The following is a 23,734-nucleotide window of genomic DNA, read 5'->3' as shown; positions in this document are numbered from 1 at the left end:
GATTATCTAACCACTATACTGTGCACCTGAAACTAATACAAAATAATGTTGGATGCAAACTGTAATTGAAAAATAAAATAAAAAAAACTTCATTACAGAATTATAATACCCACTTGGGATTCAATTTAATCAGATCTTGTCAATCTTTATAAAAGATCTTAAAGAATTTTAATAAAATCTGGGAATTTATTTAAAAAAACAAACACAAAAAAGATAGTATTAAAATTAAAAGCACCCCCGTGGACAATAAATATGAAGCAGCACCAGATTATAGGAAGAGAATCAAGAGTTACGGTCTAAAACGATTTGAAAGACAAGATAACTCAGTGTAAAAATTCAGTAGCATAATGGAAGACGAAAAAAATGTGATGAGACAAAAACAAACTTTCCAATTAATTTATTTAAATTCATTAACGTTGCAAAAATACGATGTGCAACACATCAGGACACAAGTTACTGTATTCCTAAATAAAATATTACATCTCCTTAGTAAATCAATACCAACCCTAGTATTTCTAACAGGGACCACATAAACATCTTGCACACACAACCATCAATCAGAACTGAATTTCTCAAACACTGTAAAATGAAAGCACTAAGCTAGGCAAAAGCATCTGAATAGTAGTAAAATGATCACAGTACATTAATTTAGTTTAAATGGCAACATGTGAACCAATGATAAGAAAAATATTTGAATTTTTGAAATACATGTCAAAGTGTGTTAGTATCGAACAAACCCTGAATTTTGTTCTATTTGAATAATGCCCCAAGGGCTATGCAAATTAGTGGCCTTGAACAGCACCAATATTTACTAGCTAGGTGTATGTAAATAAACTGTTTAAGGGGCAAACTTTAGAAAGTTCATATACAAAAAGTGCAGTGGAGTAGCTAATTTATGTTTTCCAAGTTCCTCCTTATCCACAACGAATATGGAAACAAAATTGTTAAATGCAAATGTCTTAGCTTCTTGTAGAATGTCTTATAAGACAGAATCAGACAGCTATCTGAAATGGACAGCTTACTGTAATTCTTTAATTTGAAAGCATTAAACCTTGATTTTCATCTGGTGTTTGATTTATTAAGTGCTTCATGTGAACTTTTTGTAGCATTTTTTAAAGTAGTTCTCAAAACGTAAGAAATTAAGTAGCTGTCATATACAACAAAGTTACAGTTCTGTTCAAATTTTAGTGTCACTTCTTACTGCTCAACACATTATCTTATTTTCAATTACTATTTAGAACTTTAATGGAAAACTGCTTTACAGGGACTCACCACTGGTCTAACTCGAATTCATTCAGAATCTTTGGACAGGAAGAGGGGAGTTAAAGGCCAGTGGGTAATTCTTCTGTGCTTAGAACATTGAGTAATAGTCTCCTACTTCCCTATCCTGCTGACTTTCTATGCAAGTCTAAATTCTTGACTCACTCAGCAGCTCAAATTACATAATTCCTATTCCCTATGACAAGATAAAATCTAATAGAATTGGTCTATTACTGTAAGTACAGTAATTCCTCTATCCATCCTTCTGAGAATTATCCATTTCTCAAAAATCTGAATATGAAGGGGAAAATATAGGCATGAAAACAAAGAATGGGGTAGCAATCTCTTATTTTTAGTCTAACCCCTCCTCCCTTCTGGTTGAACCATATTAGCAATTTTCCATATGACACAGGAAAAGGGAATGAAGCTGCTGTCACATTATATACAACCTTACCAATCTCATTAGGAAACTGGCCTGTTCTATCCGACATATCCTAATGCTAATTTATCTATCAATTGAAGAAATCTAAAAAGCCACTGCTTGCATTAAATCACTTTCAAATTCCCTGAGCACTCATATAAAAACAGCTAAATAGCAACACTATAGAGCCATTTACAAAGTCTCTATCAAAAACCAGACCTCTTACTTTTTTATTCTGGAGTTACAGTTGAAGAATTCCTATCTAACAAAACATACTTGTCAATCAGCAGATTTCAGTATTCAGTGCAGTTACTAAATAGTGATGTCTATTTTGGAAGACTACATTAATATTTACCAACCATGACATATGATAAATAACCTAGTCCTATACTTTAACTTGCACCCTATAAATTGCTGACCCTCTTTGTTCAAACTTGCTTCTGTATGAAGGGACATAGCAGAAGAAAATATGATTTATCACTATAAGTATTATCAGCCTTTCCCCCCTTCACATATTCTGTGTGTAGCATGCAGGTTTTCCTGCTGGATACACAAAATGGTACCAACAGCTGCCAGTACTTCCTGTAACAGGGACACATTCAGTGGCATCTTAGATAACAGCTAACTCTACCCCTTCATAGTTTTCTTTCTTTTACTTCCTTGTTTTGTTATCTTTTCCAACTACCTGCTGTGCTCTACTTAGAATCATATTTCTTTATTACCTATCCCCCGATTTCCAGAGTTAAAGACTATTAAGCTTAAACTATGGGGTCAATATAGCATCTTTCCTTCGTGGTACTTAGGAATATAACCAAGTAGAACACAAATTACTTTATATGAGAAACTAGTGACTAAAAAAAGGCACTCAGAGCCCAAGTATAACACAAAAAGTGAAAGATTCATCAAATTAAACCAGTTAAGTTAGATCCATAACCCTAGCAGAAAGATAAAATAATATAAATATATGTACTTTGATCTTGATCAGCAGTGTAAAATTAAAATTGAGTGCTTTGGGGGAAATGTTAACATCGCTACAAATTACAAATTTAATAAATGCTTTTCTTCTAACCTACTTAAGTCTTAAGTCTTAAAATTATGAAACATTTATTATGGGGCATGTCCCTATACCAGATTCCATTAAGGTAGAGGTTAGAGCAGGTATCCTTTGAATCTAGTGATTCACAGCACATCCCTTTTTTTATATTCCAGTGTTATCACTGTACCCTCTGAATCTTAAGATAAAGCTGAAACTGAACTGGGTACTTGATGTGGAGGAAAAGCACCCATTTTAATAAAGCTAAGCCCATTTTGAGCCAGATGAAGACTTGTAGATAAAAGACTACTTAAAGCACTCTACAAATATAGACTCTAATCACAATTAAATTCAATGTTATCCTTTATTCATAATCCTTATATAGTGAAGTCAGAAGGAATACCTAAATTAATGTTAATTTGGTGTTTCAGTACAAAGTGTTTCTAACATTTGAGCAAGTAATAAGGGTTTGATTTTATTCACTATAGTGACATTAGTTTGGGATCTGCCTATAGCTGCTGGATCCAAGTCAAGTCAGGAGGCAACTGAGGGCATCTCATCCTGGGAATCCTCCAGCATCCCCCTTAATTGGACTTAAGTTAGCATGCAAGTTTATGACTGAAGAGGACAAAAAAATAAAGAAAAATTCCCTTTTGTAATAGGAACTTTATACTGAAAGTGGAAATGGTAAAAACCCCGTGTCTTCAGTCCAGGACAGAATAAATCTTTAAAGTTTAGCTCTCATCCAATTATGCCACTCCAGGACACTCTTGTAAATTACTTTATAAGAAGGACTGGAATGTGATGTGACCCTCAAATTAGGAGTTTACTAAATGTATGAGTCACACAAGTATATGACAAGAACATTAGACCAATTGGCTCTTTTAGGATGACTTTGTGGGTAAATTTAGTTTTTTTTGGAGACATAAATACAATTGATTTCAATGTAGAGTCAAGGTATTTACCAAATCAAACAAGGAGTTTATATGCTAATTCAAATGTGTCATCCAAAACTGTATAATACAATGATGCTCTAAGATTTAGAAAATAGCTTAACTCAGTGATCGGCAAACTCATTAGTCAACAGAGCCAAATATCAACAGTACAACATTGAAATTTCTTTTGAGAGCCAAATTTTTTAAACTTAAACTTCTTCTAATGCCACTTCTTCAAAACAGACTCGCCCAGGCCATGGTATTTTGTGGAAGAGCCACACTCAAGGGGCCAAAGAGCCGCATGTGGCTCGCGAGCCGCAGTTTGCTGACCACTGGCTTGGCTTATAGGAAATGTGAAAACACACTGTATCTGACTACCTACTAAGTCCAAATAACTGATATGAAAGTATTTTGGTAAAGTGCCCACATTGGGAGCAATTAAAAAAGCAGCTCCTGTTTTCTACAAAAAAGTAGTGACAGTGAATAACTCATCATGTTCTCCGAATAGTACACTGCACCCACACAAATTCATAACAGTGATACCCTGGACACAGCTTATTTCACATTAGTGAACGAATGTAAGATTTTTATAAAGGTCTGTCTTTTGGCCAGAAAATAAAATGTCCCATATATACATATATGTACAAACCTCAATTCTTAGCCTCTTAAATTCTCCAGTTCTAAAACTGGCTTTTAAAGTTGTCTTTAAATTTAAAAAGGAAAAAGTGTGCATTACACTTATAATTGTGCTTCTGAATTAAGGAACAATATATGTTAAGTGATTTAAAAAGCTTAGGATGGTACTAATCTACTTAGATTATATGCATGACCTTTGGGTATTCATGAGAACCAGTTTAACTGTCCCTAACCTTATGAGCCACTTCCTTTTTTTAAGTTACCCAAGAAATGTAGTTAGCCATTTATAAAATACAAAAATTCTAACATGCACTTTACAAAATCATGGTCTTATTTATCTGCATATTCTTCCAAAAGACAGGTATACATTAAAAAATATTGCTCAAAACATAAAAATATATATTATCTCTTTCCTTGACCAATTAGGCATATAAATATTTTACTGAAGAAGACGCATCATTCAATAAACAAATGCAAAAACCACTTTATATAAAGTGTGGTTCTCTGCTTTAAGCAATATAAAATATAAAATGATTACAATATCATTAGCTAGTAAAGAGCTAAATTCAAGAGATTTGCAAACCAAAACAGTAGTGAACAGTCCCTTATACAAAAGTCCATTGAGAAAAAGTCAAGTCGATTTTGTAACAGGTTACATAAAAATCAGGCCAGTAAATGCATTATAAATGCAAAAAAGAGCACTGCTTCATCAGCACATTCTTCAGTCTTGTTTGGACTACATGCCAAACTTACTGTTCACTTTTTGGTTCATCTTGTTTTCCATTAAGCTCTTGATCAACTCTGTTTAATGAAAAACAATATAGATAATAAAACACTGCAACTGAGTAATTTTCTTCTTAAAAATAATGATTACTTTTAGCATAGAATATTATTCTGTTAAAAACAAAGCTTTGCCAAGAAGCAGACACAGTGAAAAGGTTACCAAACATTTCCCCAACAAGGAAAGATAATTTTTAAAGTCAAGAGAATACTGACAAGAAACCTGTTGTTTCTTTAAAAATTATAAAATACTTATGTACAAATGCACATAACTTTTATTAAAAGTTCAAATTACTGAACTTCACATTCTGAACAACAGTGCATACTGAAATGTTGGACTGTAACATAGCTGGGGCAAGGATCTAAGTAAAAAGCGAGTGGTAGGAAAAACAATTATTTCAAAAATGATTTTGTTAAGTGGTATATTAAAATGCCACTACAGTCATGCGCCAGGTAACGATGTTTCAGTAAAGGATGGACCACGTAATGACAACTGTCCCACAAGATTGTAGTGGAGCTAAAAATTCCTGTCGCCTCGTGACCCTGTAAGGCCATATCACACACGAGACAGTCATGTCCTAGTCCTTCACATTCACTCACCACTTACTCATTTCCAGTCCTGCAAGCTCCGTTCATGACAGCTGACCTGTACAGGTATACCATTTTTTATCTTTTACACTATATTTTTACTGTACCTTTTCTGTTTGGAATTATTGAGACAAACAAGCATTTACCACTGTGTTACAATTACCCATAGTATGTTCAGTATCAGTACAGCAATATGCTGTACAGGTTTATAGCCTAGAAGCAATAGGCTATACCAGTGGTCGGCAAACTCATTAGTCAACAGAGCCAAATATCAACAGTACAACAATTGAAATTTCTTTTGAGAGCCAAATTTTTTAAACTTAAACTTCTTCTAACTCCACTTCTTCAAAATAGACATGCCCAGGCTGTGGTATTTTGTGGAAGAGCCACACTCAAGGGGCCAAAGAGCCGCATGTGGCTCGCGAGCTGCAGTTTGCCGACCACTGGGCCGCTATACCATATAGCCTAGATGTGCAGTAGGCTGTACCATCTAGGTTTGTGGATGTCCACACAATGACAAAATAGCCTAATGACACATTTTTCAGAACACATCCCTCCCGATCGTTAAGTGACGCATGACTGTATTTCAATGCTCAGTTTTGTACTGTCCTTTTCATCAGTACTCACTCATCATAGAGATTTCACTTTAAGTAAGCTACCCCACATTAAAACTTTTGGTTTTAAAAACATGCCCCTCTATTTTTAAAACTTGAATGTTATTTTCAAGCTAACACGGATTTATGAATTTTTTAAGGTTAAACTTTATATAAAAACTAGTAAGTGCCTAAAAGATATACATAATGATTCTATTAAGGTTAAACAAAAGTAAAAAAAAAAAAGAGAACATAAAAAAACCCCACAACAACCAACAAGATAAAATAGTAGTGTTAGGTTCCAAACAATACATTTAAATAAAAAGTACAGTTCCACTTCTTTTTTCTGATGCCTAAATCACTTGATAACTAAATACTAAGAACTTGGTAAAAAGGCACAATACAGCAGATTTCATCAATAAAGGCAATTCATTTTGAAATCCATGAAGCAGCTGGCTTCAAAATATTCTACAATTACAGATTATATTTTTAATTTCAGCCCATTATCTAGCAAATGTACACCAATGCCTAGAAAGGAACGAGAAATTAGCAAGATCTAAAAATCACTGCCCATATCTCTGTTAAACTATTTGATAAACTGTAAAGTGTTATATAGGAATGTAAAGCTATTATCCTAACACGTGGTCAACTGAATTTTTGCTCATCAACAGAGACAAAATATGTCCCAAGTTAAGAATGTTCCAGTTCCAGTTACTTACAATTGGTTCTTTAGAATGGTCAAAATGATAACTACATAAATCTCTCACCTTAACTCTTAAGAAAGATTGCATTAAACTGTATTGCTAATTTAATTATCAATATTTTAAGTCCATTAACAAGTTAGATCCAAATCCTACACTTTTAAAAATTACTATAAAATGTCACTGTTTTATACCCTTGCCTTTCATCTTCTATGCCAAGGTATTAATAGATAATAGTTTGTTATGCTCAAAGCAGAAGTATTCAAAATTAAACTTAAGATGGAAAGCGGGGTGTTTAACTATTAAATGGTACATTGATCTTTTAGGTATTTTATCACATGTAGAATCTGACTGGTTAGCAGGCCATTTAAGCATACAAAGAAATCAATGTTGGTTAGTCAAAGAATATGTGCATTTTAAATATAATCATTAACCCCAGAAAAGTAAAATAACTTCTTTAAAAAGTGCACAAATAATTTGAAAACACAAGTTACAGATTAAAAAAATATGGTAAAAAAGATAAAATATTAAAAATAATTGATTTTTCAAATTGTATTCTTAGTAATTCCTCTGGTTTACTATCAGTATTTATACCCAAAAGAAGGGAGCACAGGCTGTGGCCTTTAATTACTAATTGGCAATATATATGCTGTTAAAACAGAGTAAATCCAAGCCACAGGCAGCATCAGGAACTTTGGATTCACTCTGCATTTAGATTCTGGGGTGTATTTATATTTACAAATGCTATTATCTTTGTCTACAAGCTAACCAACCAGTAAGGAAGAGTTAGTCTGTGCAATGCAAATGGACTAGTCTAGATGCAACCCAGTCAAGGTGTGCATATACCTTTTTTGTTTCTTTTTTAACTTTTCTTCTTCATACCTTGGTAGGGAAGAGTTATTTGAGTAAATACACATGTTATAAAGGTAAACAAAAACTCAAAAAAGGCACTTAAAATAAAATCATTTAGGTTTGCAGGCAAAACAAAAAAATATTTAATACAGTAATATACAAAATTGCAAGTGACTTAAGAATTCTGGCTTTGACACATTCAACAGACTAAAATCTCAGATTAACAGAACAAAGACACTTTTCCTACATTATAGCATTGTGATACTCAAGTACTTTACATTAAAAGCCTCTACCAAGCCCTTTTAAAAGTTAGATAAAAGTTAATTTGGTAAACAGAATAAATTCTAGTCACTGGAAAGTATTAAGGCTATGCTGATCTAAATAACATTTTATTTCTCTAATAATATTATTCAATGTCATGATAAGCTTTTACTCAAATTAGGAGAGCAGCATGCCCAAATTTGGAGAATGTTCTTTAGCACTGACCAATCAGGAAATCATCTCTTAGACTGTAAGCCAGTCTTTACAAATATAAATTAATCATAACCAGAAATAATTCTTCCTATTTCTTCAACTGACAGACTGAAGAAAATGGTGAATTATGGGGAAGATGCTCAGAAATGGCTTCTTCTTCTTTTGTTTTGTTAATCCTCACCCAAGGATATTTTTTTCTACTGATTTTTAGAGAGTGGAAGGGAGGGAGAGAGAAGGGTAGTGAGAGAGAGAGAGAGAGAGAGAGAGAGAGAGAGAGAGAGAGAGAGAGAGAGAGAGAAAGAGAGAGAGAAACACATCAATTGGTTGCCTTTTGCACCCACCCTGACCAAGGATGGGGATTGAACCTGCAACCCAGGTAAACCCAGGTATGTGTCCTTGACCGGGAATCGAACTGGAGACCCTTCAGTGCTCGGGCCAGCACTCTTAACTGCTAAGCAACACTGGCCAGGGCTAGCTTGTTCTTCTCTTATTTTGTTACAAAAACAAGAGAAGTTACAAAATACTTACAATCTATGAAATGAGAAAAAAATGAGTATTAAAAATATTTACCTCTTGCACATCAAAATATAAAGATCCAATACAATTAAAGAAAGAAAACAAAACATACTGTTTTATGCATTCTGGTATGCCAACATATTCCATGGGGACAAGTTCCGCTAGTTCTGCCAAATTAAAGACGTATCTAATTTTTTGGCTGAATTTTGAGCTATGGAAGAAAATAAAAATAATTACCTCAATATTTCTGACCAACAGCACTGACAAGAATTTCATACAAGGAGTTTGTGTTCCTGCTTTTTGAAAGTATCAATGGCATTCAAAAAATTACCTAATAAATGGTCTTGTAACAGCCAGAAGTGTTCTGATAAACCAAGAGGGATGTACGATGATTAGAGATTTTAGGTTTTTCCGTAACCTGAAGTTAAAAAGAAGAAAAATTTAAGAAGCTTTGCAAATTCTAATGTTAGAAGTTAAGCAATCAGCAAGTATATGGAAGTTTAAACAAAAATTAATTGAAAATCCCTCACCTAAGTGTTCTCATTTAGATATGATAGTCCTTCAAATACAAGATAATGCACTCATGAATTGTGATGGTCCCTCCTACTGGTATGAAATAAACTTTACTTCATTTGGCTACATTTATGTATAGCACTTGTCTTCAGGACTCTGCCACCCAATGGTAGAGGCTAATACTGAATACAGAAGTAAACTGTTCAGATTTTTCAGGACTGGGGAGAAACTGGTACTAATTTCCTCAACACCATGAAAGGCACTGTGCAAGCAAAAAGTTGGGGGTGGAGATCACCACAGTAATGGGCAGCATAAATTAGATCTCATGCGTTCTTACAAAGTCTAAAATTTTTATTAAAAATGAAAGGCATTATTCTAGACAATTTAAAATGAGCAAATAAATTTTATCACACGTATTTCGCACTTAAATAAAGTGATTGTTATGGATCTTTTTTGAAATTACAAGAACTAGTCCATGTCATGGTTAGGTACGAAGAGAAATCTATTAGTGGGTCTCAGCTGATTAAACTAGCTCGAATTAGTTATGGTCAAATCAAACCAATCAGAGGAACAAAGTTCCTTCCATTAGCATGGATGACTGACTAACTTCCAATAGAATGCACTTCTAGAGCTCATGCCAAAGAAAGATTACAGCTAAATAAGCACTGCAACATAAAATATGCTAACATAAGTTAGGCAAAACTCAGAATGTAATAAAATAGAAAATGTACCAAGTTCTCTATCCTTTCCCAAAAACATAAATTACTGGAAAATGTTCAGCATGGTATAAGGAGAAATAAAGAGCTATTATATAAATCTGTTTTAAGGACTTAAAGTTATTCTGTATAAAACAGATCAAAACTAACTTCCTTCATAACACTTAAAAATACTGTATTGAGAAAATAGAAACTTTCTATGAAATTAATAAATGTAATTTAGGAAGTGTATACATGGTGCCTTTAAGTGCCAACAGAAAATAATCTAATAAGGCCATTATAAAAATTATTCAGACTAGCTTTCAACTTGTATTTATAGTACCTTCTATCAATTTGCTGATAGCATTTCCTGAGCCATCCCAGACTAGGCATTTTCCTTCGAGTCGTTGCACCATTTAAATAAACTATCATGTAGTTTTCTGCTACTAATAGTTCCAAAGTGCCAATAACATACCTGTAAAAGCAAATTAAAACCTTAAATAACAGTTTTGTGAACCAAACTAGGTTATCCAAATTATACAGTTCCCTTCCCTCCCCTCAATGATAGAAAAACCAATTAAAGTTTTAACAGTGTTAGTTAGTATAATGATTATGTTTTTAAAGTTATCTTCAGTTTATTTTTAAAATTAATTACATTTATTGAGATAACATTGGTTGAGTTACCTTTTAGAAATACACATTGAAATGTTGATAGATGAAATGATATGATGTCTGGGATTTGCTTCAAAATTATACAGCGGGGCAAGTTTGAATTGTGGGAATGAAGTCTAAATTGATGACTGTGGAATTGAGTGATTGGTACACAAGATTCAATACACTGCTCTTTACTTTTGTATATGTTTGAAATTTTCCACAACAAAGTTTTTAAAAAACTGAACTAATTGGAGAAATAGAATGACTTTGTGGAAATACAATAGAACTGAGTCAGCTTAGTTACATTTGGTTTTTCAGGGCTAAATGTAATTTAGTCATGTTTGAAATTTAAAAAAAATCACTTCTTTACCCTCAATGTGTCCTCAACTATAAAATAGAGAAGCTGGAACAGATCATCTGAAATATTCCTTCCAGTTTTAAAATAATTTTTTTTAGTCAAGTTGAAAAACAAATAGTTTCATAATTCTAAAGAATAAGTACTTAAAAACAACAAGACTTGGGATATTTATAATTTTTACCCAGTGAAACTTCACTTCCTTAAATTGGACATCTAATTAACTCGGAATTCTGTCCAAACATTTTTGTGAAGATATACATACTTAAAGAGATTGTCCATCAGGTATCTATAGTTAGGTTGACCACTTTCAGGCATAAAACAGACAGCAAACACAACAATGGCATTTAATCCATCCCCATAATATCCTGAAAAGAAACCAAAGATAAAATCACCAGCCTGATTTTACTCTGAAGATTTTTCAGAGGACATCTGTATGGTTGTTAGAGTATAAGTGGTTTACCTACCACAAAATTTTGGATCAAAAAGTTGTGGTTTTTTTAGATCTTTAAATACCCTCTTGTCAAAAAGACAACAATAACATTTGAAGAGGAAAGGGTGGGCATAAAAAACAGAAACCCACTTAAACCAGCATAATCAGAAAGCCAGACTTGTTTTAACAATTTAACAAAAATAATGATATAACCCAAGCAGACACAATACAACAATATCTGCAATAAAACATTCTTATGCAACTTAGGTTAGAGTGGGTACTTTATTTTTTTTTTTTAAGTCTTTAAAAAATATATATGTTTTTATTGATTCAGAGAGAGGAAGGGAGAGGGAGATAGAAACACTGAAGAGATAAACATCGATCAGTTGCCTCCTGCAGGCCCCGTATTGGGGTCTGAACCTGCAACCTGGGCGTGTGCCCTGATTGGGAACTGAACCAGCAACCTCCTGGTGCATGGGATGACGCTCATCCATGAGCCACAGCAACTGAGCTACAGTGGATGCTTTTTAAAAGAGAGTTATGTTCACCCTAGCTGGTTTGAGCGTCAGCCTGTGGACCGAAGGGTCCCGGGTTTGATTCCAGTCAAGGGCACGTACCTCGGGTGCAGGCTCCTCCTCGGCCTGGGCCCTGGTCAGGGCTCATGCAGGAGGCAACCAATCAATGTGTTCCTTTCATATCAATATTTCTATCTGTCTTTCCCTCTCTCTTCCATGCACTCTAAAAATCAATGGAAAAATATCCTTGGGTGAGAATGTAAAAAACAAAAACAAAATAAATAAAAGAGTTATGTTCAACATTGCTTAATGTTTTGAAGATTTTAGGGTATTAATACCTAAGAAAACATCACATCTCTGACATAATTCTAGAAAAACAGAGCTAAAATGTGTATTTTTGAATTGTAATCTCTAGATATTAAGTGTATCCAATAACAAATAGTTTTGCTTTAACTTTCTTTTCTATTGTTCACAAACATGCACTAAAAAGATTTGAACATTTCAAATACATTAAAACCTTATCTTTCTTCATCCCTTAGTCACAAATATAGTGATAAATTCAGTAGGATACAATAGCCCTAATTATTTCCTGTAAGAAAAATCAAGTATTATTTCTGAAAAATACTGTGTTTAAGCCATGAGCTAGGTCTCACAACCTGCTTCCTATGAACTATCTGAATTAATATGTCTGTGGACTTCCTGATCCAGATTATCCTGTGGTGGTTTTTTTTTCTTCTTCATCTGAGTAAGATTAAATTAGGAAGGATAATGTAACTTCAAATATTCAAGTGATTTGCTCTCAGATGAATGAAGACTATACAAATAAGCAAGGAGGTGCCTTTGGCGGAGAATAAATTAAGTGGAAATAATTCTACGTGATAAAAACCTATCAGCTTGACCTATGTGGCTCCCTGCCTGCATGAGGAGGATTTCAGGTAACATGACATGCTCTACAGAGTGAGTTGCATTTTGGCTAGTGCTAACGTTCTAGCACTGTTTGCACAATGCCAAGGTAAACTTCTATATACAGCAAAGACAGACTGACAGAAGTTAAAATTGTCTTCATAGCTTTACCTATTTGACTTGTAAATTTCTTAGGGGAAGGGACAAAAAGCCTTATATTTTTGTATATCCCACAAATATGTAAAGTAGAACCTACATAAAAATGTGGAATGAACTGTTTTTCTACTTTGTAGTAAAGATGAATGATTTGTTCAGGGTTTTTTTTTGTTTTTTTTTTTAAAATACATTTTTATTGATTTTAGAGAGGGAGAGGGAAAGACAGGTAGCAACATCAATGAGGAGAGAGAATCGTGGATTGGCTGCCTCCAGCACGCCCCCCACTGGGAATCAAGCCTGCAACCCTGGCATGTGCCCTTGACCGGAATCGAACCCGGGACCCTTCAGTCCGCAGGGAGATGCTCTATCCACTGAGCCAAACCAGCTAGGACTTGTTCAGGGTTTTAAGGTAAATTAAGAATCATAGTTTAAAAAGCCAGGTTTTACTTATATCCACAAAAGACTGTATAAGAATGTTCATGGCAGTTTTAATAATGATAGCTCAAATTTGAAACTAACATGTCCATCAAAAGAAGAATAGATAAGCAAACTGTGGCTTATCCATGCAAGGGAAAGTCACTCAGCAGTAAGAAACAAACTATGGATGCATGCAACTACATGGATGAAGCTCAAAAACATTATGCTGAACAAAAGAAGTAGACCAAAGAGTATACACCATATGACTCCAGTTACATAAAATTCTATTAACAGGTACAACTAACCAGGGGGTAGACATTAGAATAGTGGTTACTGGAGAGGTAATCCTTGGGAGGGAGTCTGAAAATGTTCTATATATCTAGGGGTGTAGGCTATAGGGGTATATATGGTTATATGGGTATTTGTGAAAACTCATTGAACTGTACACTGAAGATTAGAACATTTTTAAGTGAAATAAGTCAGACAGAATAAAAACAAATATGATATTACTTATATGTGGAATCTTAAAAAAAAACCAAACTCAGAAAAAAAGACTGGAATGGTGGTTACTATGGGCTGCGGGAGAAGGAGAGATGTGTCAAAGAGTACAAATTTCCAGTTTAAAAATGAGTAAGTTCTGAGGATCTAATGTATAGCATGGTGAAGAGTTAGTAATTCTGTTATGTATTTGAAAGTTGCTAAGATTTCAAAATGTTCTTACCACAAAAAAGAAATAGTAATTATGTAATATGATGCAGGTGTTAGCTAAGGCTATGGTGGTGATCACTTTACAATATACAAGTTTATCATATCAACATGCTATACATCTTAAACTTATAATACAATGTTGTATGTCCATTATATCTCAATGAAGCTGGAAAAATATATGCAAATGCTACAAAATGGAATGCAGTGAAATGGTTTAGAACATTTCACTGCATATAAATTATAAATGGATACAAAAGGGGAGAAAGTCTCAGTTTTGGGGATGGTGTCAAGGGATAGGGTGGGAGGGAGAATTTTCGTTGCATATTCTTATAACTTTTGAACTTACTATAGTGCATGCATTAATGATTTTTAAATGTTGTTTTTATTCTTTTAGTTCAAACCTGTTATGTTACTAAAATGACATGATAAATATTTATTATTTTTTCAAAATTACATAATATCTGAAGGGAGAGTTTCTTTAAGCAATTAGGTTTCTGATGTTGCATTAAAAAATCTGAACAATCTTAGGTAACTCTTACCTCCATGACTGATAACTTTTTTATAGGGTTCAATGGCCTTCATATCAACTCTGTGGTCCTGTTCTCCAATTCTGAACATACGCCAGCGTCGTCCATCTTCTTTTTCCTCCTCTGCTGTGTATTCGGTAATTGAACCTTTCCTAATAACTTCAGTAGTTTTGGGTTTTGGAAGATCATCTGTCAAAATAAAAGGTTTTTGAATTCCAAATGTTACTTACACAACAAAATAAAATTACATGTTAACCACTCTGCTATCTAATTAGAATGTTTGGAGACGTTTTCATTATACTTTCTGTGGAATATTAAATATTTCTTTCATAATAGAAGGAAAGGCTTGCTCTTCAGATGAAGTCATTTTATGCTTTTGGAAATCATGGTTTTTTCTTTTTTTGTATTGCCTAATTCAGAAAGCACTAATCACAGTACAAGGTATATCTGTAAGTTCAGAAAAGATAATTCATACAGACACCAAAATCTTAGTACACTGGCCCTACAATGCCTTTCCAGATTCTGTTTATAACAAGACTGTCCTTGACAGTTATCAACACTATAGGTTACTTAATTATCTGGGAGCTAATCATTTTTTGTTGTTATTGAGCACATAAATTATTCCCCAAACATTGTATCAGTAGAAAGTGGTTAACTAGTCAATGATTATTGCTCATTTGATCAGTTTTTTAAAGCAGAAATTTATTGATAATATTCTTAAGTATACATGCAAAAGTATATTTTAAATTGACATTAGACAAAGCATAAGCACCAATGATTAGGTGTAATTTATATTTCAAGATTGTATTTTAGATGATTTTTAATGCTGTAATAATTTTCAAAATTTTAGTATCATAGTCCTTACCAAAAGATGGGGGGAGGGGAAACCTACTGCATGTTAGTTGTTTGTTTCCAAGATAAAGCAGTTAACGGAAAATATCCTTCCAGGAAATGACTAGAGATGCATTAAAGAAAGAAGAAACAAAACACATAGGCAGAAAACTATTTCAGTATCTTTATAAAATATTGCTTCTAACTGGACTTATTGAACCAATAAACAGGGAAGAAAAAAGGAACAAAAGGTACAGCACATCAAGGATCTTACCCTTCACTGTAGATAATATACTTAGTGCTAAATACTGCTTTGAAGTAAAAATAATTTTAAAGATGGTATATACCTATAAATTGTTAACAATACAAAGACACTGTAGCCAACAATTATCTAATTAAAGAAAGCACGCGAAGCAAAACACATGCAAATGCCTTTGGATTTCAAATAACAAATGAGAGGAATATAAAACTGAAGCTAGAGTATACATTAATTCAAGCTGGTTGTTTACAAAGTGCAGCAATATCAGCAAACCTATTTTTTTTTTAAAAAAATCATCCTCAAAAAACTCCCTTTAGGAATCTCTCTCTGCAAACCCTTAACTACTTTTAGCACATCTCCTAAATTATATGTCTCTTCAAAGCTTTTTTTTTTTAGTGGACATAAGAGTATGCCATAATTATCAAGCAATGTTTTGGGAGCGACCATGTAAAAAATGTAACTTCACAGCAACTGAGGAAAAAAAAAAGCCACCTGTGTAATCTACTAAAAATAGTTTGAAAGCCTTGAGAATATTCAGTATTAGCAAAATTTCATACCTTAGTAAAAAAGGTGAAAAAAAGAACTTTATAAAAAATAACATATTTCAACAAAATCCCTTAATCATTAATTTTAACTGTCAAGTTTCAAGTTTTTCCAATTATCCTATGAGAATGCCATTACAAAAAACACGCATGTATATAAAGACAAACATTCATTAATAAAAGTTAGATAAAAACAATGAAATATTTACCTTCCCACTCAAATTCATTACTATTCTCTGATGGTGTATCTAAGCCATCTAAGTCAATCTCCCCACTTTCATCCAAATCATCTGACAACACAGAGCCATCACTAGGATCCAGGGTCAGGCTAATGTCTGGAGCCATTAGTTTCTTTCTTACTTTATTTCCATTAACTTCTAGTGAGCCTGGAATGGGTAAACCAAGTGAAAGATGTATTAGAAGGAATGTTTAAATGTCCACCACTTCATCCTGAGGAAAAATAAAATTAAACACAATCTCAAAGCACTAATTTACAACTTTGGATTTTGATCACGGCTATTTCTACATCATGGCAAGATGGTATATCCCAGCAAAGATACATCTTTTTAAATAGAGGCAGATCTCACAGTCACCTCTACTACTAAAAGTGATCTACTCTCATCCCGTTAGTGAAGAAATTTCCAAAAACCTCCAAAGTATTCCAAAAATTCTTTCCTCAACGCTCAACTTATCTTTTGTTCCCTATGATGAAACAAACACAAAGTATATTTTTTCCTTGACAAAGAAATGTGTTCAAAAATAGCACACTCTATCCTTTTACTGAAACTAAAAGTGTCAAGTTCTTACCAGGCTGGTTCTCTGGTTCAGTTACAGCTAATATATCTGCTTCGATACTATCATCTTCTGGTAATGGTCTAGAAGACAAAGACATACTTTTAAGTAAGAAATTAAAAAATTTTTTTTCAAGTCCCAAGTTCTATTAAAAATAGCTTATGGCCCTAGTCGGTGTGGCTCAGTGGATAGAGCATTGGCCCTCGGACTGAACGTTCCTGGGTTTGATTCCGATCAAGGACATACCTGGTTTGCAGGTTCCATCCCCAGCCCTAGTGGGGGCTCGTGTGGAAGGCAACTAATTGATGTGTCTCTCTCACTTGATGTTTTTCTCTCTGTCTCTCCCCCTCCCTCCCACTCTCTCTAAAAATCAATGGAAAAATATCCTCAGGTGAAGATTAAAAAAAAAAAAAGCTTATAAAAACAATTATGTAGAAAATTGACTTTATAAAACACTTTTAAAGAAAATATTTTCAGATTGTCAGAGTTGACTTACATATTTATATCAGTAACACAAAAGTAAATATAAATTCCTTATGTAACTGCCCTTAAATACAACTATAAAACAAATATAAAAATTATAAACGTACAAAACAAATATAATTCAAATACATGAATTTAATGTGATACATGATACAATGTATGATGAAGCTAAATCATTGCTCACAATAGGACTATGGTAATTGCTTTGAGTATTAGCATTTTCACACTACTATTATCATCATGTAGTATGCAATGACTCAGTCTCACCAGTCCCTTTCAACTGCTAAGGAACCTTACTATGCACTAGATGGTTTTCTAACCAGGATGGCATGGAAACATCACTTAAACATAAGATCTGCGAACCATCATCTGTCTGTCTTAAACTTAGAGTGATGTATGTCAATTATTTCTCAATAAAATTGGAAAGAAAAAGGTTTGCCTTTGCTCTTTTTCTATCAACTCTATTGGTGCCAATACAAATGTAAATACAAATGCAAATCTGTCAAGGTAGCCAGTCACATTGTCTGAGAAAGCCTTGCTTATTTATTTAATACATTTTTAAAAAGATTAAAAGCAGAACATTAAGCCCAATAGTCATTTAATAGGTGACATCAGAATAAAGAAAGTTTGAAGTTTTGTTCTACATTTATTTTCTTTTATAAGCACTGCTCACATTGGAAAATCTTCATCTTGCCATTCTTCCTTAAGTTCTACACCTTCCATCCTCAGCTTGGACTCAATGTCAACTACAAACTCCCGATAATCCAGAGAGCCAATGTCCTGTGAAAAGAGAAAAATTTATAACAACTTGTCATTTTACTTTTTATTGGCTGAAAAGGTACAATAATCTTATATTTTAGCTCACACCTCTAGCTTTAGCTCAATGGTCTTGTCATAAAATCAATTTACTGGATTGCAACTACCATTTAAAAAGAAATTTGAATAGAAAATAATCAGAGTGTACATATATATTTTCATATTTGTTTTTAGTTGCAAAAATGCATGTGTCCCAAACTGTGTCTTTTAGCTGTGTTACCCCTTGAACAATTGTATCATTAGAAAATAGCCCCTCTAAATACAGAGAGCCTGAGTATTTCAGCTCTCTTAGTCAATTCATTCAATTTTTATTTTAATGTCATATTGAATCATGTGATGTTAATACAGCAGAGTGTATAAATGTGGCTATTTAGTTTGGGTTGGAGAGAGAAGGATATATTCACTCTTAAACATTTCGTCACAAACTTTAGGAGGAAAAGTACAGTAGGTAGATAAAAACAGTTGAAACAATTGAGAGAAACTGTTCTTGGAAGCACTTTATCAGCAGCTCTAATAACAGGAAACAAACAAGAAAGGAGCAATATAAGCACAAACACTGAAGGATATTGCTGACTTAGACGTTAACTGGCTGCTTCCCATTTTTGTAAATTAGAATGAGGGGAAAAAGGAATGAGGAAATAATACTTTAAGAGACTATTTGTTAAAATAACCCAATGCAGCCCTAGCTGGTTTGCCTCAGTGGATAGAGCGCTGGACTGCAGACTGAAGGGTCCTGGGTTCGATTCCGGTAAGGGCACATGCCCAGGTTACAGGCTCATCCCCAGGAGGGGGCATGCAGGAGGCAGCCAGCCGGTCAATGATTCTCTGTCATCATTAATGTTTCTATCTCTCTCTATCCCTCTCCCTTGCTCTCTGGAATCAATAAAAATATGTTTTAAAAAATAAAAATAAAATAACCCAAAGCAACAGAAATAACCTGATTTCTCAAAACACTTATGGTAGTTGTGCATTTCATTACTTTTGCCAGCTATGAGTGGAGGTCATAGAGATAAGTTAAAAACAATCGTTCACTTTAGTGAGGTTAAAAATCAAGGAGATAATGGATTTCCTCCTTTACGACCAAGAAGGGGATTTCCCCAGTGCAACTTAGCAGTATAAGCAAAAATTAAATATTAAGATCATATTTAGAACTGTCTGAATTATAATTTTACATGGTAACTTTACTATTATGTAGTTCAACACTGCTGCTGAAATAGGTACTAGTAACCACATCTATGCTGAAATTAATTACAGTTGGCAGAAGGAAATGCCCAGGCAAGCTTTTCACTTCCTCATTTAAATGAAAGGGATTCATTCTAAATATTTATGTTCACTTTTCCTATGAGTTTGGCAACACTGTTAGCATTACAGGAAAATAATTTAGGCCATCCTATGTGTTTATGAAGATCACCAAGCACTCCTGGAAAAATCCTATATGCTTTCTTGTCATTGCTTCCTTGAAAGCAAGGTCACATAGGTTTTTTAGAATAAAATGACACAATGTCACCTCACACCTGTAAGAGTGACATAGTACAAAAAAGACAAGAAATAACAAGTGCTGGGGAGGACGTAGAGAAAAAAGAATCCTTATACACTGTTGGTGAGAATGTAAATTGGTGCAGCTACCTGGAAAACAGTATAAAGGTTCCTTAAAAAATTAAAAGTAGAACCACCATATGAATTGGCAATTCCACTTCTGGGTATTTAGCCCAAGGAAATGAAATCTACTATTTCAAAAAGATATGTGCATTTCCATATTTATTGCAGCATTATTTATAATAGTCAAATATGGATACCGCTTAAGTGCTCATTAATGGATGAATGGATAAAATGTGGTATGTGTATATGTGAATGTACACATGTACAAACACACACACACACACACACAAACAGGAATATTATTCAGCACATAAAAGAAGATCTTGCCATTTGCAACAAAATGGATGGACCTCGAGGGCACTATGCTAAGTGAAGGACAAAAACTGTATGACCTCACCTACATGTGGAAATCTAAAAAGCAACACAAAAACAAAAAATTAAAACTGAGCTCACAGATACAGAGAACAGATTGATGGAAATGGGATGGTGGGCAAAATGAGTGAAGAAGGCCAAAAAACACAAATTTCTAGTTATAAAATAAATTCTGGGGATGTAATGTATAGCATGGTGACTACAATTTATAATACTGTATTATATATTTGAAAGTTGCTATGAGAGATCTTAAAAGTTCTCAGCACAAGAAAAAAAATTTTGTAACTGTGTGGTGATGGATATTAACTAGACTTAATTATGGTGAACATTTCACAATATATACAGATATCAAATCATGTACACCTGAAACTAATATGTTCTATGTCAATGACATGTCCATTAAAAAAAAGAATGAAATGAGATACTCTATCAGGAATGTTAACACAACATTTAAGAAAAATTATAATGGTGCTGACCTTTTTTAAAATTGTGAAAATAAAGCAAAGGATAATTATCCCACCTATAAAACACACATGCTGAGACCTTTAAAAGGATTAAAGTCTAATAACTGATTTCTAACACTTTCTTATAGTTACAAATACTATAATTTTGGAATATTACTATCATCATATTATGGTAGTATTCTGCTTTACAGAAGGTAAGATTAAAAAGACGTCTTTCAATCCACTGCCAGCCAAAGTTAATTTATCAGATCTGGCTAAATATACTACTACTTCCTTTCTTAAACGCTTTCCTTCCTCACTGTTCCTTCTACCAGCATTACTCCTGATGGAACGAACGCTTTCCCAAAGACTGCTTTTCACATTTACTAACCACTTGCACATTCATCATTTCATATGTTCCAACCAACAATTTTGTGAGGTATAAAACACCGGTGTTATTATCCTAGATTTATCACATATATGAGGCAAATGACACTACATCCTGGTTCCCAGACCTAGACTGTTTCTAACACAGCAGTGTCTCCAGTTCACTGGCAACTTTATACAGAATAAGCCTGTAATGCCAGATTTGGTTACACTTGGCTTCAAAGGTCTTGTAATGCCTAACGACTTCAACAATACTGACATGTTTGCAGAAGTGGACCTGTAATGCTTCCAGTCTAAGCCCAACAATAGTAGGCTGCAATAGAGAAGATTATGAAGACTAATAATTAGAGTTCAGAGAAAATGTAAAATGACAAGAAATAAGGAGTGTAAGATCATCAAGAATATAGTCAACAGGGTAACTAAATTGGGTAGCTTCAGTTACAATTTTGAGGAATCTTACCATTTACAAATTGCGAATTACAAACTATCAGAGAAAGAATACATTTAATTTAAAAATTAAGAAGTTAAGCATTAGGAGAAATAGAGCTCTTAAAAAAAGGTGAGGATGAAAAATGCAATCAAACACTTCAACTATGTAGAAGGCGCTATGACCACCTCCAAGGGTGGGGAACGTCTGGCCAGGGAAATCATTTGGCCTGACCCTGCCAAGGCATTAGGGGTGAGTTAATTAAATGTATAACCAAATACAGCTGGCTAATTTTTAAGTTGACAATTTTGTGTGGCCCTCGAATGATGTTATAAATATCCAAATAGCTCTTGGCAGAAAAAAGAGCTCCCGGAACAGACAAGGGAAGTTTCAAAGCAACGCAATGGAACCAAATAAAGTTTTCATTTAACATGAGTTGACCTAGATCTCCAGTGGCATCAAATGCACCCAGGACACCAAAACCATTTTTCGCCAGATATTTAGGCAAAAGATAGCGTCCGAATGCACGCAGAAACCCGGCTTTTCAAGTAGGAGGGTCTATTAAAGCTCTGATTACAGATGCCGCTTCCGTGTTTCCTCTCCGAAGGTAGGAGGCACATCAGAAGTCTAAGTTTCTTTGTTCTGCACCGGGACGAGGCTGGTCACAAATAGGGGACAGACGTGGCCCAGTCACCGCACTCAGATCGGGGTGTGTGCAGGGGGGGCCTAGGATGGGGTAGGTTCCAGCCGGTGCACAACCCCACAAACGGAAAAGGGGGTGGAGGTGCAAGATGGCAAAAGCAAACAGGAGCCGAGCCAAGGGCGGGGGCCGACGCTGGGCGGGATCCGGGAAGCGCCACCGGGCAGGTTCTATGGCACCCCCCACAAAGGGTAGCCCTCCGGGCTTCCTCTCTTTGGCCCTCCGGGGGCACGCGACCCTCGGACGCTCGCCCCCACGCATGTTCCCAGCCCGGACCCACCATGCCTAGCTCTCCCGGGCCGCACTCACCCCGGAGGAAGCCTTGGCCCCCTCGTCTTCTTCGCCCCTCCAGGCCGGCGACGTGGGGCTGACGGCCAGGTCGCAGAAGGTAGCGCCGAGCGGAGCCCGCTCCCCTCGGACCGCAGTGTAGACTCGAGCCCAGGACCCCGGCCACAGAAGCAGCTGTAGCGGTAGCGGCGTAGCTGACCCGGATGCAGAAGGCAGCCCCGGCGGAAGTGACTACCTGCCGACCTTCTTGCAGGCGCCGCACCCGGTGGAGGAGGAGGCGCAGGCGCAGGCGTGGCATTATCTTGAAACCCATGAGTCCCGCCCCCTACCCTCTCTGCATTCAGGGAGGAAGCCTGCGCATGCGCCGCGCGGCCGGCCTATCTTACTGCCGGGCTAGCGGGGCTCCTTTTGTGGGGCCCTTCCGAGGCTGTGTAGGCGCAACCTTGACCTGCGCTGGGACGCAGCCTAGCGTCTCAAAGAGTCATTTTTATATTCATGTTGGCATTATTGATCGCTACAATAACTATATTATAAAATGGATAAAATGAGGGAAGAAAAGTATCTGAGGCCTCATTTTGGGGAACTAGCCCTCAGAAGAATCCAGAGTTTGGTAAAACTCGAGGGTGAACAGCCTTAAAAGAGTAAATTCTCAAACTGTAATGTAGGAAGCGATCAATTCTTCTTTCTTTTTTTTTTTTTTTTAATTTTCAATTAGTTGTGGACCATGCTTTGGTAAGATAAAAATAAGATAAACATTTTATCATTAGAGCCAGTACCCATCAATTACCTGTTTAATTTCCATAAAGGTTTCTAAATGCTTACTCTCAATTTCTGTACTATTCTTGCTGCAGACCAATTAACAAACAGTTCTCTAAAGGGTCCAGGTCTGTGGATCATTCTTTGAGTAGCAAACCTGCTCTACAACTTCAAGGAAATAGGATTAGTTTGGAGAACATCATAATCCCTCTCAGAAAAATCACTAAATCCCTACAAAGGCCCAGCAGTCTATTATTTGGGCAAAGCATTAGGGAGTGGTGGGGCATAGAGTAACTGAAAAGCTCAAAAATTTAAATCATTGATCCCAAATGCAGCTCTTGGGTTTGCACTGCTTTAACATTTACTCACTGTTG

General features: G+C 35.1%; 1 protein-coding gene across 2 annotated transcripts; it reads right to left on the bottom strand.

The window, feature by feature from the left end:
* Positions 1-383: 383 nt before the first annotated feature.
* BNIP2 (BCL2 interacting protein 2) lies at positions 384-22,823 on the bottom strand. 2 transcript variants are annotated; one of them, XM_080645161.1, is made up of 11 exons: positions 22,626-22,786; positions 18,246-18,352; positions 17,105-17,172; positions 16,507-16,683; positions 14,678-14,854; positions 11,272-11,374; positions 10,341-10,472; positions 9,121-9,207; positions 8,902-9,000; positions 7,794-7,829; positions 2,359-5,086 (listed from the first exon to the last, which is right to left on the bottom strand). In XM_080645161.1, exons 2-11 carry the CDS (start codon positions 18,293-18,295, stop codon positions 5,035-5,037), a joined length of 981 nt encoding a protein of 326 aa, XP_080501287.1. In that variant the 5' UTR covers positions 18,296-18,352; positions 22,626-22,786; the 3' UTR covers positions 2,359-5,034. The 2 variants fall into 2 exon arrangements, with proteins under 2 accessions (XP_080501286.1, XP_080501287.1); XM_080645160.1 differs by lacking the exon at positions 7,794-7,829 and having other exon boundaries at positions 384-5,086; positions 22,626-22,823.
* Between the last annotated feature and the right edge of the window lie 911 nt (positions 22,824-23,734).

Source organism: Plecotus auritus (assembly GCF_963455305.1).
Source record: "Plecotus auritus genome assembly, chromosome: 1".
NCBI classification, from domain to species: domain Eukaryota; kingdom Metazoa; phylum Chordata; class Mammalia; order Chiroptera; family Vespertilionidae; genus Plecotus; species Plecotus auritus.
The sequence above is the reverse complement of the archived record's forward strand: the minus strand, read 5'-3'. Positions and strand labels throughout refer to the sequence as shown.

Coding starts and splice junctions, on each gene's coding strand:
- BNIP2 (XM_080645161.1), bottom strand. CDS start 18,295: ATGGAAGGTGTAGAACTTAAGGAAGAATGGCAAGATGAAGATTTTCCA. Junction 14,855..16,506: donor TAATGAATTTGAGTGGGAAG/GTAAATATTTCA, acceptor TTATTTTGACAG/ATGATCTTCCAAAACCCAAA. Junction 9,208..10,340: donor TATCAGCAAATTGATAGAAG/GTACTATAAATA, acceptor TTTTAACTTCAG/GTTACGGAAAAACCTAAAAT.